The sequence below is a fragment of the Octopus bimaculoides genome, chromosome 8 (genome assembly GCF_001194135.2).
Source record: "Octopus bimaculoides isolate UCB-OBI-ISO-001 chromosome 8, ASM119413v2, whole genome shotgun sequence".
Lineage (NCBI taxonomy): Eukaryota > Metazoa > Mollusca > Cephalopoda > Octopoda > Octopodidae > Octopus > Octopus bimaculoides.
Genome location: NC_068988.1, coordinates 60,232,803 through 60,253,338, shown reverse-complemented (window position 1 = coordinate 60,253,338; position 20,536 = coordinate 60,232,803). Strand labels below are relative to the sequence as shown.

The window sequence follows — 20,536 nt, the reverse complement described above, 5'->3', positions numbered from 1 at the left end:
ATATATATATATATATATATATATACATACATACACATAACCATAGCCATCGTGTCCTCCTTATTGCTTTATTGTTCTCTCTAAGTACTATTCGTTTGAGCTGAATATATTTATTTCATTATTCTGAAGCAATTGAAATCTACTAGAAGCTTATAATGAATTGGTCACAATGGCAGACTATACGTCAGCAGTTGAACAAAATATGCTTCTGGTTACTTACAAATATAAGGAATCCTAACTTTGAGCTCTGTGATGGTGATTTATTACAAGAATTTTCCTGAAAACACAATAGATTGATTTTATAATTGTTTCTACGAGTGGCTGAAGATTACGAGTCCATGTCGCACGGTATTGTTAATATAATAGGCCCAATATTTCATTGATACTTATATTATCTGCCACAGAATGATAAATGCAAATCCGTCGTGTCGGTATTTGTGCTCAGAATTTAAACAAACGTAGCAAAACACTACATAGTCGTCTTCGTCTTTAGCATTTTCTTTTTCGATTCTCTATATTTATGGATGATATTATTGGTTTCTAACATTAGCATTATTACACATATTTAAAAGGTGCATACTTGATGTTATCGATCCATAAAATGCTTTCTTATGTTATCGAAGTTGATAATGTAGAGTCAACGTTAACCTTGGTGAGATTCGATCTCACAATTGTAAAATAATAGATGCAAATCTATTCTGCCAAAACTCTGACCCATCATTTTGAATGACAATTATGTTCCATTTAAGTAGAAACCCTACATTTTTAAGGAACATGGGCTTAGTCGATTACGTCGCCAAAGTATTTGACTGGTAGGTTATTTTATCGAACCCGAACAAACAAAAAGCAGAGTTGACTCCGGCTTGCATTTAACAGGAAGTACTGGAACAATTATAGCACCGCATTGTCAACTACGATCATGCTGGATTAGTAATACGTATAAATGTTTTATAATGATACACAACCCATACAACTAACTGGATAGCTTCTAAACCATGTTGGAATGACATTCGGCCATAGTTATATTAATTAAAGTTTGTCGACAAATATTTCTTCTAACATTTCTTTCAAATTTCAATCAGCATTATATTTCATTTCGTAAGCAACACTGTTGCTACATTGCAATTTTATATTTTATTTCAATATCCCATCAACGAATACGTATTTTAAGTTAGGTTTTTAATATAATTTGAAATGCAATTAAAATAATTTCAGCGAATTTTTCCCGTTTTCACTCAAGATCTTCATACTCTATGTGTTCTGATCACTGGCTAGTTTAAGATGGAAAATTTCTCCAACGAACATGAACATTTTACTTCAGCCTGAAGAAGTTAATACTTGTTTTTGTTACTAGACTACTACTCTCATATGTCTACCTATGAGGTCGGAGAGAGAGAGAGAGAGGGGGAGAGATAGAGAGAGAGAGAGAGATAGATAGAGAGAGAGAGGGAGAGAGAGGGAGGGAGGAGAGAGACATACAGAGCGAAAGGGAGGGAGAGAAATAGACATACGGAGAGAAAGAAAGAGAGAGAGCTGCAATGAGGAATATATGTTTGCAAATCGAACTTCTCAGCTATACGAAACTACATACGACCCAAGTATTCACTTCAGATTACGCTATGATCACATTTTCCTTATATCCTGTCGTAGTCTATGGCATAGCGTACCAAAGATGAACTGATGTGGGGAACGATATATTTAGCTGTAGCATTCCTGTAGTATATCTTTGTCTTTGTAGAAGCATTAGAAAGCTTAATATATTTTTCTAAGAAAAAGATATATTCCGATTCAGCATATTGATTTACTTCAAGTATTGCTTTACTGCTGCTTACTTTATTTATCTCGGATGATAAAAAAATTAAATGTGGACGATATGAATTATGGAAGAAGCTATTCATAATCAAGCGTCATGTTTTTTATGCATTATCACAAAAGTGCCTCTGTAATCAATTACTTGCGATTTAACAAGGCGAGTTCCAGGGATTACGGGTGACAATTTTCTAACTCTCATTATGATAACAAATCGACTTTAGCAGTGTATTGAATTACGGAGTGATTCCTAGATATTTCTTTCAATATGCAACTGGATGTTTTTTCTATCAAGTAATCTCAACGTGATTGACTTACATAAGAAATCAAATATGCAGATATTACAGAAATAAATTCGAGTCGACAAATGTACATTTGCGTCGTCACTTGATTTGCTAGACACAGGCGTAAAATCCCCCACAAATCACGCTTTATAAAAGAATAATATGTTAGAAAATATCATTTCAAAAGAAACCTCTGTTGTAAGGATAATATGATATGCATAATCAATGAATATTTCGTTAGTTAGGAGTGTTAACTTCATTTACTTCTGCGCTTCCAGTCAGATGTAGAGTTTAATCTTTCTCCTCTGAGGTGTAAATAAAATCCTATCGATCAAACACTGATGAATGGTACCCACGAATGCAAGGCAGGTAAGTGTGAAAACTGAGTTATGTTAAAAGTATGCCTCTACGTAAGCGAATACAGTTCTTTCTAGTAAAGGAAATAGTCACGGGATAAAGCATTCCTCAAATGAATAGTCAGAGCTGGGTCACCTGACCCAGGGATAACTAACATTAACTACAACATATGGATCTGCCAATGGAGATACGAAATCAAAAGCTTTTTAAAATGCTAAAGAAAGACTAACTCTTTATTTTTAAAAATTTATATATTCACAGAGTTTATGTTACTTATAAGGTTTCTAAAGCTAACTACTAACGAAATTGAAATTAAATTATCTAATTGGTATCAAAACCGACTAGCTAAAACGCCATGCCTGATTATTACCGCTATTCTATTCTGTTTGTCGTCACCACCATTTATATTTGCCTCGGAACAAGACTTTACACTTAAAAGTGTTTATGTGGATTTCGATGGTTCATGGTCTTTATAAAACCGTTTCTAGCCTAAGTGAAGTCATTTTGTTTCAACGGAAGTTGTTACAAGCTCGTTGATTCGAAACACTGGAAATTTATCATTTCCCATACAATGCTCAGCTTACTTATGAATATAAATTTGAAAGTGTGCAAGAAATCCATAATGAAATTTGAAATGCATGTTTTAACCTTTACTGTTTGTGTTTCTTCTTTCTATATGTTATCATAAATCTATTGAAAATTCTTACTAGCATTTTCTAGTGTATGCAATAGAAATAAGACAATTAATAAAACATTATCGTAAAATATTTTGATATTTTAAAGTTGACATAGATGGCAATAAAAGTTTCCTCCTTTTCGAGAAGCTGAATTTAAAGGAATTATAATTTTAATCTCGACAGAGTTATATTGGCAATTGAAGATACACAAACTATAATATTCACATTTTGCTTTATGTCTTTTCAATATTATTTATTATCACGTATTAGAATTGTTCGTGGTGTATTTACGATCAGGTCACTGGTAATCCATTCCAATGCATAGTATAAAATTTCATACAACGGAATAACGTATCTGTGTGTAGATCATAAACGCCTGATGGAAGACACGGTCGGTCGATAATGTACAATATACAATACTGAAATAAATCATATAACAAAGTTTCAGCTTCGAATCTTTAAAGGTTGCAGAAATTTAACAATTTGATAAATAAAGATCGATAAAATATGTACCAGGAAAGTACTGGTATGGATATTATGAATTTAAATGGTCCACATTTACGAAGACGGTGCCATGTTATGGTTGCAGTCTGAAGATTAAAACTACTAAATGAATAAAATTGTTTGAGTGTGTAATACTTCAACTGCTTTATATAAAATACGAAGTGCCAGATGAAATCCTTTATCGATCTTGTATAATGCAAGCATTATATAAATATTTTAATACATTTCTGTAAATAAATGATACAAATTTTCGATGACAATTGTAATCATTTGTGGGATTGGAGTTGAAAGAGTTGGAAGAGTTATTAGAGACAGCATATCATTCCATGGATGTCAAGACACTCTTTGTTTAAATCCTGTTAAATCAACTTTGTCTTTTATGAGGCTAAGGTTAATAAATAATGTACCAGTGAAGTATAGGAATAATTTCTCCTTCTCTTTCTCTCTTCGAATAGGTTAGATGCGCCTTGTGTTGGGGAACTCGAGATCAATATAAAATATATTTCTTAAGAAATATAAAAACAAGGTTAAACGAAAAGCTAATAACCTATTTTCATTTTAAAAGACGTGGGTACTAGTGAGATCGTGTAAAGATTCTCCGACGTCCAGCACTGAAAGTGTACAAATTACATTTGTTTAAATATTGAGCCGAACGCCGACCGTATAGTGTAAGCATCGAAGCTACTTTCTTTACATCTAACTCGCTTCCCACACGGGATATTTCACAGTAGGTAACATTTAAACATAGATTGTATAAAGATCATGATATACGAGGGGGTACCCAAATGTAACCAGAAACGTCCTCTGTAGAACAAGCACGTTACAGCTCAAGATTCCGCCGTGGAAGCAACTTGATGCAACCCTCAGGCATCAGTCTACCGACCGGTGAGGCCCAGTTAAGTCATACAACCACGTGGGGCATCTTCGCTTTACAATGCCTCTCCATTGTTCGTCTATTTTTGCGATTGCTGAAACGAAGGAAGAGCGTACTTCCTTGAAACTCAGTCTTCTGCTGGGGAAAACGGCGGCTGAAATATTTTTATACTTCAACCAGCTTACAAGAGCACTGACATGAGCAAAACACAAGATTACGAGTGGCTTTCATGGATTAGGAATAGTGACTTGTCATTTGAAGACCAAATACGTCAACCTCCGGAATGAATGGAAGCATCATGAAAATTCATGCACTGATCTTGGAGGACCGTTACCGAACAACTGTCGAACTTGTTGGTATGACTGGTGTGTCCTGGAATACCAAACCAAGAATTTTGAGCGAGGAATTGCGAATGAAAAAAGTTGCAGCAAAATGTATGCCTCGCTTGCTCACGGAAGATCAAAAGCAGTCACGACTGAATGCGTGCTGTGAACTGAAAGGAGAGTTGGAATTTGATCCGGACTTTCTTTAGAAGGTCATCACTGGTAACGAAAGCTGGTGCTACGGGATTTGCAGACGTGGAACAGGTGAAGAAAAAAAAAACAACGGAGGCGTTAATAGGTATCACTTCGCAAGAATTCTAGCACTGCTTCCAACAGTGAAAAACGCGTCTGGATCGATGCATTGCTTCAAATGGAAAATACTTACAAGGCGATAAAAGTGTAAATATATAAAAGTAAGTGAATAAAATAGCATTGCAAAATTCTGGTTTCCTTTAGGCATCACTTCGTGCTATACCTTATTCATATTGCAAAGAACGCTTTGAAATACGTATTTCTCAGTTTTTTTTTTATGATTGATAAGGCTTTAGTTAAATTATCAACGTATGATTGTGCAAAATAGTTGACACTTCTCAAAAAGTTTTAAAAGTAACGGAAATATGTACAAAGCTGCAATGCAATAATAGGGGTCTAAATAACCTTCTTACACAATCGATAAAGTTTTAGTATATTACTCACTAAATGTTTATTTTGCGAATAAAATATTCGTTTTGTGAGTAATATACCGAAACTGTGGAGATAGAGTACCGAGTTTGAAATCATGATCCACGTCAGAGAGAAAATTGATAATTTATAAAATTAAACATCTATCAGGCCATCCCATAAGTTTTGTCCGAATTTTTGAATAAAGAAAACAAATGATCAAATGTTATATCTAATTGAAATTTAATCCTCAATGTACCTTCCCTGATTATCTATGACTTCCTTCCATCTGTTTACAAGTTTTTTAATCCCATCAATGTAAAACTCTTGGTTTCAAAGCTAAGAACTCTGAAATGTCAGTTTTGACCTCTTCCTGACTTGCGAAAGTTATGTCCCCCAAATGATTCTGTAAACTACGAAACAAATGGTAGTCTGATGTAGCAAGGTCAGGAGAATAAAGTAGATGGGGAATCTTTTAACAACCAAGCTATTCGATCTTCTGTGATGTGATCTTTGCGGTGTGGGGTCGCACATTGTCCTGATGAAACATCACTCTGTTTCGATTCACTAAAGCAGGTCTTTTTTTTCTTCAAGTTTGGTTCAAACACTCTAATTACTGACAATTGATTGTTGCATTAGGTGGTAACAATTCAAAGTGAATTACTCCTTTGCAATCCCACCAGATAGAGAGAAGAACCTTTTTCATATGAAGTTCCCTTCTCAGTTGTGGTTGAGCTTTTTCCCTTTTACCAAGCCACTGTTTACGACGTTTAACATTTCGATAGAAGATCCATTTTTCGTCACAAGTCTATCCAAAAAGGGTGAAATGAGTTCGCGAGAATGGAGAGAAGAGCAGATGTCAACTCGGGATTTGCGGTTGCTTTCGGACAATTCATGAGGCACCCATTTTCCAAGTTTAGGAATCTTTCCAAGTTGTTGAAGATGAAGATGAAGTGTTGTATGGTTTGAACTAAGCTTTATTATCTATCGATAATGAAGGATTTTTTCAAGTAATGCCTCAAGAAGCTTATCATGAAACTCAACTGGAGTCCTATTCGATCTTCATCTTCAAAGCTGAAATCTCCACTTCTGAATTTTGCAAGCCATCTTCTGCAAGTTCTTTCATTGAAGCATTCTTTCTCATAAACTGAGTGTATGTTTCGAGTCGCTTCGGCTGCAGTTTCCTTTTTGTACTCATAAAGCATTATGTGCCTTAAATGCTCTTTGGATACTTCCATATTAGAAAGAAATTTTAATTCTATTATTCTTTAAAATAGTATTTAATTAGTTTAAATGTACGCAAATGCATAAAAATAAATTTTAATTCCATTAGACATTCTAAAATACTATAAAATTTCAATCAATTTTAAAGATGGTAAAATCGGACATAACTTATGGGATGACCTGATATTATTAGTCTTCATCGTTAATTTTGGTTGACGAAATCTATGATCAAACTGTACTATCTGTTGCCATAATATCTTTTCAAGATTTCTTGGTCTAATGTGTCCTGTTTTATAAAATCATTTGCACCCCATTTCATTTCAGATATCTTAACTTCGCTATGATGGACTAAAATATATTTGAAAGTAAAATGTTTCCATCGTTTACTCAAAAATAATTCTGTGACTGGTCAGATTAATATCTAGATGAATTTCGTAAAAACAGAAAATAATCATTAAATAATATTTTCTTAAGTCTGTATTATTGATGATGTAATAAAAAAATTGGCAATATTTAGAATTCAAGCTGGTAATTAGTAGAATAACATTTCTCAGCATTATTCAAACTAACTCTGATTTATTTTCCTTAAGATTGTATTGAAGAAAAGTAAATGAAATGAGTTGTAGTCAATAAATTGAAACCATAGTTGCCGTCAGAAAGTTTTAATGATTCTTTAAAAAAAATCTGCTATTGTGGAAATAATGAAGTACAAAAAATTTCTTTGGTAGTGAAATTTAATTATTATTATAATGTTGCTTCTAAAGGCTGTAATAAGAATTAAAGCGAGTGTAATTATATATCACGATAAAGAAACACATATATTCACAGCTGTGAAAGACAGAATGAACCATTTCAATTTATACAGAATACTTAAAAACATTTCTATATCGTTCTTTTTTGTTTATATCTTGACGTTCCCACAAATAAGAAGAGAAGGTGTAATGAAACTAGCATAAGAAAATGTTTAAATCATTGATTAAACTAATGTAGCATTACTAAAAGTCAGCCATTATTGTTCTAAAATTAATATAAATCCAATCGATTAAAGTAATAAAACATAATTTTAATCCAGTTCAAAAGTAGAAATAAATTGCATGAAGACTGAAATAATTATAATTCCTTTCTTCGTTTCAAAATAGCGGCACGTATTCTGCAAGCAATGAATATGTCAGTTGAACCTTGTACCAACTTTTATCAATATGCATGTGGAGACTGGATTGATACACATCCGGTAAAGCCATATAGTGCAAAAGACATTTTCAGGGAGGACATAAAAATTGAAAAACAACGAATTATTGGTAAGTTGAGAGGTTTTCATTTTGTTTTACTACCTAAATTAAAACTGTAAAATGTTGTATTTATATAGAGCTTTGGATAATTTATTGATATATTCCTTTTCTATATACTTTTTGATGCTTCAAATTCAGGAATTGTTCGATGAACACAAGTTACGAATAATCAACTTACATAAAAATAGAAAAACAAATGTATTTTGACTGTAAATCACAAAGAATTAAATTGACACAGCTGTTGGTGAAATAAAATCTTTGCCTCAAAGAAGGAGTTTGTTGAACTCTTCTAACAAAGTTTCATATAAAAATACTTGCCCGACAAAACAGAAAATCAAATATCATGTTGAGTTTTATTGAAATCCGCTTTCTCTGAAATGAGTCCGTTAATGATGTGCTGGAAGAAGTAGTTCTCCCAGCTGTCAACTCACAAGGAGACAACAATCACGTTACTTTAAAAATTTCTGCATTACTTTTCATTATTTTTTTGTATATATTTAATAACTGTTGTTGCCAAAAGAATGTGATAATACCTTCAAGCTTATTCCAGATGTTGTTACTTGCATTATGCAATGTGAAGATATGTTTGCCTTGCCTTTATATGTAGTTCTATTCAGTCACAGACAGTCTCAATGTAATAATTTATGTTCAACTCCTGGAGCTTCACGACAAAATTTTACAAATTAATTTCAGATTTTGAAGTACTATAATTAAATCTTTTAAGTTGTATTTCTCCTGCCAAATAACCTTCATCAGTTTCATTTATATTTCCTGTACTGCATGGGATTCATTCCCGTTGCAAGCGCATGCGATGCTGTTTAGCATTACTAGAGCAATTTAGTTATGCTGCATGGAGCGTATATTATTAATAACTATAAGCAACACTTACGTATTTGAACAGGAAAAATTTCAAAGATCTCTGATATGACTGTAACAAAAAGCTGAACAAAGCGAAGCCGATGCAACGAAGGGGGAAAAGTCTATGGTTTAATGACTCTGTATACTTTCTAAAATCAAGGTTAAAATTTGGTTTGTAAAACCATATACTCCTATATTTGCAGGTTTCATATGGTCATATCGCTGTGAAGTGCTTTACATGTATACAGGTATTATTTAAAGCGTGTGTATATGTGTGTAATTAAGTGTTGTAAAATGGAGTTAACTTAGCAGTTCAGTACAAAGAAACCGTAACATTGGGAAGCATATCATATATGTAATGGGGTCGATTTACCTGACGGACACATGAAGGTGGCGCCTCAGCGCCGCTGCCGTCCTGTGACTTAAACAAGTACAAGAATATAATATAATGTAATATGATATGGTATAATATAATATATTAAAAAGTAAAAATAGAGTACGGTATAATAGATTATATTATAATATATGTGTGCTCGTAAGTGTGTGAATACTGAAGAAATCCGTTGAATTGACTGCACTTATTATTCATACTGCAGGTGCAAAGGAAATCTACGAAAATACGTCATCTTACAATTCATTCAAAATAACTTAATATTCACTTCTTTTGTCTTATTCCTATTGAACAGCCCATGCTAGATAATTATTCTCACTGACGATAACACGATTATATTGATGATATTTGTATGAAACGTCACTTACTGTTGAGGCAATGCTTAGCACTTTCGTAGAGTACATTCAGGATAACTGATATGCTGATAACTGAACAAAGGTAGATATAAAGATAGCAACACTTCAGTTCTATTACAAATTATATTTGCTTTCGTGTGTAAGTGTATTGGCTTCATTTCTTGAAGGAATGAAAAGAAAAGGAAAGAAAGAATGCAAGAGTAGAAAAATCTTCAAAGTAACGGAAGATACAGATTCTTGGAAATCGGTTCGACGATCTTATAGAAATAGCAGCATGACATACCAAATATCATTTGGTGATTTTAGAAAAGACAAAAACTAACAAAATGACACATTTCATAATGTTCTTCCAGATAGTGTTTATCTGAAAGTTTATCATACCGAGTCTAATGCCGCCTTTGCTTCTAGCGACTTGCTGGCCTATGCCACGTATACTCAAGGTATCTCGTGTCATTCTCCTACTCGTGTCTTTCATTTTGTGTCAAAACCCAGTCCGAGACGAACCACTATGCTTATCACATCCTATGTATAAAATTCAAAAACAAAAACAAAATATATATATAAAAAAAAAGAAACATAGCCTGTCCCATTGACAAGATCAAAGAGAAAGAAGAAATTGAAAATTGAACGACAATAAGAATTTGAAATCAGAAACACGCAATGAAGAGAGTGGACTTGATACCAGTAGTAATTGGCGCGCTTGGAAGTATCAGTACTCGACTCCCAACATGGCTGAAAAAAGATTGGTGCAAATGTAAAGATAGAACACATACAAAAATCAAATCAATTCAAGTGATCATACACTTTGATATTCAGTGAAGAGGTTGCGTCAGGGGATGTCTTTTCAACCCCAGGCTGGCTCTGTTGTGTGTGAGGTGCTTCTAGGTTAACCGTATGACACGCAATTTGGTGAACTCTTTTAATTTTCCTTTTTGTTTAATAAGATATTTTTGTGCTACACTAAATTGAGCTCTGTGTGGTTGCTGACGAAAAAATGGTTATTATCTCTGCAACTATTGTTAACATCTCCATTATTATTGCTACAGTTGCTTCTACCAAGTTATTACAGCAGCTGTGGCCATCGTCAGTTACTACCGATACTGCCGTAGCCGCTCTCCTTGCGGCCATCCTTTGTAGCCATGGCAACAGTGTAACCATTATCATCGCTGTCATGAGCTTCTACAGAATTTAGTTGGCAAGAGAAAAAGCATTTGAAGGACTGGATGATAGGTGGGGACAAAACCTCAGCATGCCAAATATATGGCCTGTAGTAAAGAAGCTGACGTAAAGGCGGCGAGCTGGCAGAAAGGTTAGCATGCCGGGCGAAATGCTTAGTGGTATTTCGTCTGTCGTTACGTTCTGAGTTCAAATTCCGCCGAGGTCGACTTTGCCTTTCATCCTTTCGGGTCGATAAATTAAGTACCAGTCACGCACTGGGGTCGATGAAATCGACTTAATCCCTTTGTCTCTCCTTGTTTGTCCCCTCTATGTTTAGCCCCTTGTGGGTAATAATGAAATAAAGAAGCTGACGTAGACCAGAAGCACACGCATCGGTGGCTACGAAGCACAAGGCTAAAGGCAGAGAGTAAAGGTTTTATCTTAGCTCAAGATCAGAGCTTATTGACCCCTAACTACCATAAAATGGAGTAGAGCCAAAGTGTCAATACTGCAACCAGGAGATCAAAACTGTGGACCACCTAATTTCTGGATTTATACTATAGAGTATAAATCAGGACATGGCAGAGTAGGCCAATATCTACACTGGTAAAGCTTCTTATCCAGTATAATCTCGAGAAATATATTTTTTCTAATAGATGACGTTGGAGTTAATAATTGTCTTCTATTAATATATATAACATAATTTATAGGATAATATTAATTACTTTCGATGATTTACATATTTTTCTTAATATGTTCTGGCAGATTCAAATGGGAATATATCAATGTCTGTTGTGTTTCATCACAGAACAACTCATTTACGATGGATACGTGTTCCTGAAATACTGAATTCGCTAATTACAAACAATTCCAGGACAACCGGTCTTTCGTCATCGTTGTACACTGTCAGCCAGAAGCACCTCAGGGCTAACATCCTCGGCAGTCTGCATAATTCTGAGACAGCTGACGACTAACAGTTATGTCAAATAACCCGCTATCCTAGAATCATTTGTGCTAAAGAATCGAGCGTGTTACGAAAGCCTTCGTAAATTAGTTGTTCTACAACGAGACAACGACAATTAAGATATTCGCATCTGCACCTGCCAGAACGTAATAAAAATAAGTATGCAAATCGTCGTTTTGTTTCTCGCTGTTCACCGTAGAAATGACAATTAATTAAAACTCTTGTGTTGCTTCCTGTCAGAAAAAAGTCGCTCTTATTAGTTAACTAAGAATGTAAGAAATGTAAGATGTGCGTTAATTGATATTTGTGTTTGAATATGCGAGTGAGTCTGTCAGACTTGTGAATATATTGTGTGTGTGCCAGTGTGAACTCTTCGCGTGTGCATAAAAGCGTGAATGTATGTGGGTGCACGCGTGTGTGTGTGTGTGTGAGAGAGAGAGAGAGAGAGAGAGAAAGAGAGAGAGAGAGAGAGAGAGAGAGAGAGAGAGAAAGAGAAAGAGAGAGGCAGCATGACAACGTATGTTCGTGCGTGTGTATGAGTGTGTGAAAGTGAGGGCGTGAAAGAACGCGTGAGTGATTGCACGAGAATGCGCATGTGTAATGAGAGAACGTGTCTGTGTCTGTCTGTACGAGAATACGCGTATGTAAGAGATCAAGTGTCTGTGTATATGCGTGAATGCGTGTGTGTGTATATATGCCCTGAATTATGACGCTGGAGATAAGGGGCTATTGTTTAAATTCAGACAGAGCCTGATGATTAGGAATATGATTGAACTCATCTCCTATGTGGCTTTCTTGTTTATTTAGTCATATATAAAATTTACTCTAAGAGTTCATCGAGTATATTAACTCTATTGACCGAAGCTTACTTTGACTTCAAATCGTCTTCCTAAACACGACGTCAGTCTGTCACAGAGGTAACACACTGACTCACATTGGTACTCGTTTACAACTGAATGGACAAAACCAAAATTGACATGAAATGCCTTATTCAACGATTCAACCTACTGATGATCTGAGTATCTAATCCACGGCCTAACAAAATTTAGCCAAACACTCAAATCATGAGTTAACGCATATTTTCCTCAGGTAGAAGTATATTTTCTTATACTAGTCGTTAGACTTTCTTGTAACTTGCAACTATGCTGGTTGATATAACTTTCGGGTTCATTAATAGCCTAAAATAATTATAATCTCATGAATCAACAATACAACTAATAAATTGCCTTCAACATATTCTAATTAGGTATAAATGATCTTAGAATATTGATTCAAAGAACAATTTTACTCTATACAATTATTCGTTTTAGAAAATTTATCAGAAAGCCCTGAACAAGATATGGACATACTACTTTTGGCTACATAGATGAAAAAAATTGTGACACACACCTCAGAACACAAACTTTCTATTTCTCTCTTGCTCTTTCTTTCATTCTGTCTGTACATCTCTCTCTCTTTCCACTCTCTCTCTCACTCACACATGCAGAGACTTACACGCAGGAACACACGCTCAGGCGCACACACATATATAATTAAATATTTAAATTCCTTTTCCCTTAGTTAAAGTGATAAAGAGTGGTTTCAAGGAGATATCGCTACTGCTTCTTGCAGGAGGAGCAACACAAAGGCACTTTCAATGTAAAACAATGTTATTGTTTAGTCCCAACGCAAACTTGTCACACAGTCCAACAATGAGTTTAGCCACCGACAATTCATCTTGTTTGTTGACCTTGTATTCGGGACCTCATTTTCATTGTGTCCTTCCTTCCTTTTAGATGGAAGGACTTAATCTTATGCTATTGCCTTTTGCTTTCGAGGTATCTAGCAACCGTAAGCAGATTTCATAGCTTTTTGCTGTACGCCAGAATTATAGTTTAGAAGTGTTTATAACTTTACGTAATTGTTTTTCTCAGCTTTCGGAGTGTAATTCTAAACATTGTAAATGTCTTTTATTGTCTGATTATATGAGTAGGAAAAAGCGGCTGCACTGAGAACTACTATTGTTCTGCTGACATCTGAAAATGCTGGTGAAAGTCATTAGTAGCAACATTCTCCAACAGCTTGCATCCCAATCTTTTCTGAATGTTAATCATAACGGCTTTCTTAAAGCCGGGTCAACTAGAGTCATACAGTCCACATCTGAGCCCTCGCTTTACAGATGTTTTGAGAACTTTACCTCGTTTCACTAGGCATCTGGCTGTGTTTCGTCGGCGAATCTTCAGAATTAATTCTAAAGTAATCGGTATTTAGAAAGTTTACTCCATCAATGAGACTATTGTCCAATTATAAAAACCAAAATGCTAATAATCAGAATCAACTGCAGTTATTTTCCTTGACATTATTCCGAATAATATGCGTTGTTACGTAACTTGACTTATGCACCCAGTTGACATATTTCTAAATTATAGAAACATTCTATGTAAACGACCGAGATACTTCATATAGACATGAACCGTCACACACGCCTTTCCGCTATATGAATATCGTATTTTGTCAGCTTCTTTTGTTCCTCACCATTCTTTTCAGGCTGCATGCCTATTGGGCATGTTTCGTCTTTTGTATTTGCTAGAAGTATTTAAATCTATTCTGCTCAATGGAAAATATTACAGTCTACCTTCTCCCCGCTCTCTCCGACATGAACGCTCAATGAAATTGTATTTCTACAGCTATAGCCACTAGAGTTGAAATAATTGCAGTAAAAGTTGTGTAGTAATTATTTTATTTCAAAGAAACATAGACCGACTCTCATTTTAAGATTCAATATATGCTGTGGTCGATTTTGCATTTTATTCTTTCGATGATTAAATAATTGCCAATCAATTCAATTGTAGGTATACTCGATCATACACACTTCCTCAAAAAATGAACGCCCTAAAATACAAGCTAAATATTCTTCGTATTAGCTCATATCTGTTTCTTTATGTAAAAGAAAGTAGAAACCGTAGAATGCGGTAACATTATGTACACTATGTTTTGAAATAGTAGGAGTGGTTCCGATTTGGTATGCCTCTGAGTATATTATCTCTTTCAACTAAGGGAATATTGAGGAGGGGTGCTTGACGATAAGAACAACCATAGTGCTCAACTGGTACTTATTTCACCAACCCAGAAGAGATGAAAGGCAATGTCGAACTTAATAGAACGTGCATCTGTGTAATTAAAAGACTGAACGCTATGTTGAATACGAGGTTTCTGTTTGCAGCCAAAAGGTGAAGTCAGTTAAATAGAATAGCCAAAAGCCGAGCAAAACACTGGTGAATTTTTTAAGCACTCAACCATTTATCTCGTAGACTTGCCTCAGAGTAGCTTATCTTCCCTATTCGGAAGACTAGGCTATAAATGCTTCACTTCTTCACAGTGAAAGTCATAGATACACCTCTGCCGTGGCTTGGCACAATTAGTTAACCTTTACTAATCCTTTTACTGTTTTCGTTCTACGAATGCAGTCAATCATATTGCCGTTTTTGCTTGATTTTAAGCCTAACATTCAGAGAATGGATATAAGTGCATCAGAAAGAAAGCAGATTGCATAGAAAAATGACATACTTGTTTATGTCATGCTTTTCGGTATACATTGAAAAAACAAGAGGATTTATCATTTTTAACTCTCCCTCGTGTATATATATAATGGGCTCCCGTACGGTTTCCGTTCGACAAATTTCATTTAAAAAGAAATGGCTGTCCAGAAGTTATAACAGAAGGCCATTGCCCAAGATGGCACACAGTGGATCCCAGACTAAAACATTTTGGTAGCGAAGCGGAATTTTAATCACCACACCCAACAGTAAGCCTATTAACGTTTCTCTATGTCTTTCCGTGTGTATGTGTATGTGTGTGTGTTGTGTATATGTGTTTGTATGGCGTGATTCCAAAACGCCAGATGATTCCATACATTCTACTGTTTATATAGAGTAATTAATACAATATATAACATTATTATTATTATTATTATTATTATTATTATTATTATTATTATTATTATTATTATTATTATTATTGTTATTATTATTATTAAAGTGGCGAGGTGGCTGAGTCGTTAGCACGCGGGGCAAAATGCTTTGCGGTATTTCGTCTCGCGCTAAGTTTTGAGTTCGAATTCCGCCGAAGTTTATTTTGCTTTCATCCTTTCGGGGTCGATAAAATAAATACTAGTTCAACACTGGGGTCGATATAATCGACTAGCTCCCTCCTCAGAATTTCAGGCCTTGGGCATTTAATAGAAAGTATTATTATTTTTAATAATATTATTAGTAGTATTAGTTATAATTATTAACAATGTCGTAATTACTACTACTACTACTACTACTACTGCTGCTACTGCTACTACTACTACTATTGCTGCTGCTGCATCTACTTCTGCTGCTAGTACTACTACCACTACTGCTGCTGCTGCTACTACCACCACCACTACTACTACTACTACTACTACTACTACTACTACTACTACTACTACTACTACTACTACTACTACTACTGCTACTCGCTCTTAAATTTCATGCCATGCGATCTTTTGATATGTTTACTTAAATCTCTCACACTTTGTCCAGAGATTAAAGGAGATTTCGTATTCTTTATTTTCTTTATATTCAGAACTTCTTAAAGCCAAAATAAGCAGATATGACATCGATGCAGTGAAGAAAACAAAGCTGGCTTATGAATCTTGCGTAGGAATATGTAAGTATAATGACTGAAACATATAAATAAGGCTTTTGATACAACGTCAATTTATTGGTGGAGTCATTTAGAATGAATATATTTATTGTACTGGCCTATCAAAGGAAATGCATGTCTCTCATATCTCACCGTCATTGTAGCTGTTGTTGTTGCTATTATTGTTATTGTCGTTGTTGTTATGTAATCCTATGCTGAGCTCTAGTCGAGCAAAATTACAAAGGCGTTCCAATCCAGCTTATTCTGTACTTTGTGCGTCTTTCAGTCATTACACTGCGGCCATGCAGGGGCACCGCATTGAAAAACCTTTAGTCAAATGAATCGACTCCAGTATTCCATTTCTTTTCCAAACTGGAACTTATTCTATCTGTATCTTTCACCAAACTGCTAAGATAAGGTGATGCAAATACACCAACACTGGTTGCCAAGTAGCGATTGGAGGACAAACACCCGCTCACTCCCCCCACACACATAAACAAAAAGAACCCTGTATATATATATATATATATATATATATATATATATATATATATATATATATATATACGACAGGCTTCTTTCGGTTACCGTTTACCAAATCCTCTCACAAGTCTTTGGTCGACTAGAGACTACCGTAAAAAATACTTGTTGAAGGTGCCACCGTGCGGTTGGGAAGCAAGCTTCCTACCATAGAGCCACACTTGCCTCTGCTTTATCTTTATTGTTGCTATGACTACAATATTTGAATTCAACTTTGTCGTTCATCATTTCTGAAAATCTATTACAGAAAGTACCAGGGAAGTTCGGTTATCGAAACAGTAATAACGTGGAACCGAGTGTTTTGGGACGTTACTTGTGGATCTTGCTTCCTAAAACCTATAATGTCCTTGTTGGGTGGTCGGTTTAATTCGTCGTAAGATTTAATGACATGATCTAACAATCTGTATGACTTTAATGGAGTCCATTCTGTTGCAATCATCTTCCAGTTAGGTCTTCAGTTTGAGGATGCTCAGCAACTTCCATCCTATTGGCTCCAAAACCCTGTGCTGAATAATGTAACCATAGACACAGATAAAAAAAACCACTGAGTCAATCTTTCTAATGCAAGCAAGGGATCCACAGCTTAGTTACTCGAGAGGCAACAAAGAGCAGCTAAATTCATCTTTAATCATATTCCAGAATTCCTAAAATTACCTAGGGAGAAAATATTGTTCAGATAGGCCCAGACACACTTCTTCTCAAAATACAAAGGGATGGCTATGGTTGGAATAATCTTTAATGTAGGCCTGTCAGATAAGAGCTGATGGACAGTTTCCCAACCATGAAGTTTCTAAATTTTCAAAACGAGAGTATGTTTTTTGAGGGTATTTGGATGTTACTTTTACAAAGTCGATCGTCAGTGAGAGATAGTGTCAAACACGTTTGGATTTGTGGACCAGATTTCATCATAAACTGGATCTGACTGGCAGGAAAAAGGTTCTCTAATTCAGTAAATTTGGACAGGTGTTAATAAGGTCAAGCTCCGAATCTGGATGTATTTTAGCGAATATCTTATAATCCAAAAAACAAACAAACAAACAAAAAAACAATGAGTGCCATATTTAAAATCCAGCCCCGGCCAAGAATGAATATAACTGTCTAGTATCACTGACGAAGAACCGCACTTGATGATTCGATTAATGTTTAGTTAACAGATTTTGCGTCATCCGCGAAACAGTCTTAAATTACTTTGGCTTACTTATCACTTATTTGTGAGCTTGTTAAAAACAGAGAAGGAATGCTCCTTTTGAGATGTAATGTTCTGAATGCTGTACGGAAACATTTCGCAATTACATGGAAATTCGGCCCGAGGAAAATCCTTGTTGCAATTGTGAATGACCGCTGAAGACAAACAAGAGATAATTTCGAGAAATTAAGGATTACTTCTTATATTTATATGCTTCGGAGGAAAACTAGTCTTTGAATACAAGAACAAATATTGATATAATTCAATTTACTCTCATGAAAATAGGATGTATTAAATACTGGCTGATCAGTCGACAAAACTTTTATGCATAAAAGTGAGTCACGAATATTTTTGGACTAGAATAATTTGCCTAAGTAAAAAGAGAAATCGGCTCAAGTGGGCCAATAAGTATTATTGAATAAATATTTAAGGGGTTAGGTGTTGGATATCCAGCCACAATATCATTATCATCACCATTATGATCAATCACCAGCAATTCAACCAACACCACCATCAATACCAGCATCACCAGAAACACCAGCACCAGCACAGCCGCCGGCACCACCACCGCCATCTCCACCAAGACCATCACCTCCACCACAACCATCACCACCGCTACTAATAATAATAATTGAATAATAATATTTGAACTCAGAAGGTAAAGAAGGGACGAAAGGCTGCCAAGCATTTTATGATGATAATGATGACAACAATAATAATAATAATAATAATAATAATAATAATAATAATAATAATAATAATAATAATAATAATCCTTTTTATTAAAGGCACAAGGCCTGAAATTTTGGTGGAAGGGACTAGTCCATTACATCGAACCCAGTGAGAGACGGACGAAAAGCTGCTAAGCATTTTACTTCACATACCAGCTCGCCAATAATGATAATAATAATAATAATAATAATAATAATAATAGTAACAATGTCAACAGGTGCAAGAGCGACCGTGTTGTAAGTAGCTTGCTTACCAACCGCATTGTTCCGGGTTCATTCCCACTGCGTGGTACCTTGGGCAAGTGTCTTCTCCTATAGCCTCGGGCCGATCAAAGCCTTGTGAGTGGATTTGGTAGACGGAAACTGAAAGAAGCCTGTCGTATGTATGTATATATGTATATATATATATGTATATATATATATGTATATATATATATGTGTGTGTATATGTTTTTGTGTCTGTGTTTGTTCCCCCCCCCCAACCTCGCTTGACAACCGATGCTAGTGTGTTTACGTCCCTGTAACTTAGCAGTTCGGCAAAAAATCCGACTGAATAGGTACTAGGCTTACAAAGAATAAGTCCTGGGGTCGATTTGCTCGTCTAAAGGCGGTGCTCCAGCATGGTCGCAGTCAAGTGACTGAAACAAGTAAAAGAGTAACAATGATTGAAACTTTTGTGGCTAAATTGTTAATTCATCGTATTTGAAAGAAAAATAGAAACCTTTAGCTGCAGTTGTTAGAGACTTCAAGAAATTAATATGTAATTTTTCAAACTTAAACTACATACAAAGAGAAAGGAAAGTTTGAACTTTCTTTCTAGTTGTACGCTGTATTTTTGATAATTTCTCGTCTATGAAACAGCACATAAGATCCCCACCCAATTCTTCTTCCAATAGATTATTTCCAAGTTATGGAAAAACGTTAATGAATCGATCAATCAGTAAATTGAGTTATTTAATCAGAGTCACAGTAAACCTTATAGATAGATATTGTGATTAATCGAGGTTCATCTTCACTTGTAAAGATCTTGTTCCTGATTAAAGGATATATATCTAACAACTTGTTTAAAACCAATCGATGAAGCAACCTTTATATAGTAAGTAAGCTTGCATGAAATATCACTTTAACCTGTAAAATCATAAAAGTTCACCGTATAACTAAGGCGCCGATTATTTTATGCAATCTTATATAAACCATTTTATGTCACAATTCCATTAAGATTCCTAAAATTCGAGACTATATACATAATTATGTAGTTCCACATAAAGGTTTTGATAAACTACATTAGAGTAAGGCACACCAGGAGCTGAAAAACTAACCTATTTCCTTAGAATGCGGCCCAGAATTTAAAGCTCATAATAATCATCAAATTTTATCCAATAATCTGCGATATCAATCAAGAACAGTTTGCGTATATAATCGTTATCGTGAATCAAAATGAGAGGTAAAGTTGGACGGTGATAACGTTGGACGTAACATTTATTCTTACACCTAGTTGATGTTATATTAAAAGAAACAAAGTTATTGTCTATTATAGCCACTACATTTGTAATGCTCTTAAAGCAGCCGACCACGAAATACGTATTTGAACTAAAGTGGAGTGAGTGAGTATGTGTGTGTCTGTGTGTGTCTGTGTGTTTGTGTGTTTGTGTGTTTGTGTGTTTGTGTGTCTGTGTCTGTGTGTCTGCGTCTGTATCTGTA

General features: G+C 35.1%; 1 protein-coding gene across 1 annotated transcript in view; it reads left to right on the top strand.

Moving 5' to 3' along the window:
- LOC106877777 (membrane metallo-endopeptidase-like 1) overlaps positions 1 to 20,536 on the top strand; it is a 242,735-nt gene that overhangs the window by 100,060 nt on the left and 122,139 nt on the right. Inside the window, exons 4-5 of the mRNA XM_014926785.2 lie at positions 7,852 to 8,010; positions 16,319 to 16,402. Of these exons, the coding sequence (XP_014782271.2) occupies positions 7,852 to 8,010; positions 16,319 to 16,402 (243 nt within the window). The remainder of the gene's footprint in view (positions 1 to 7,851; positions 8,011 to 16,318; positions 16,403 to 20,536) is intronic.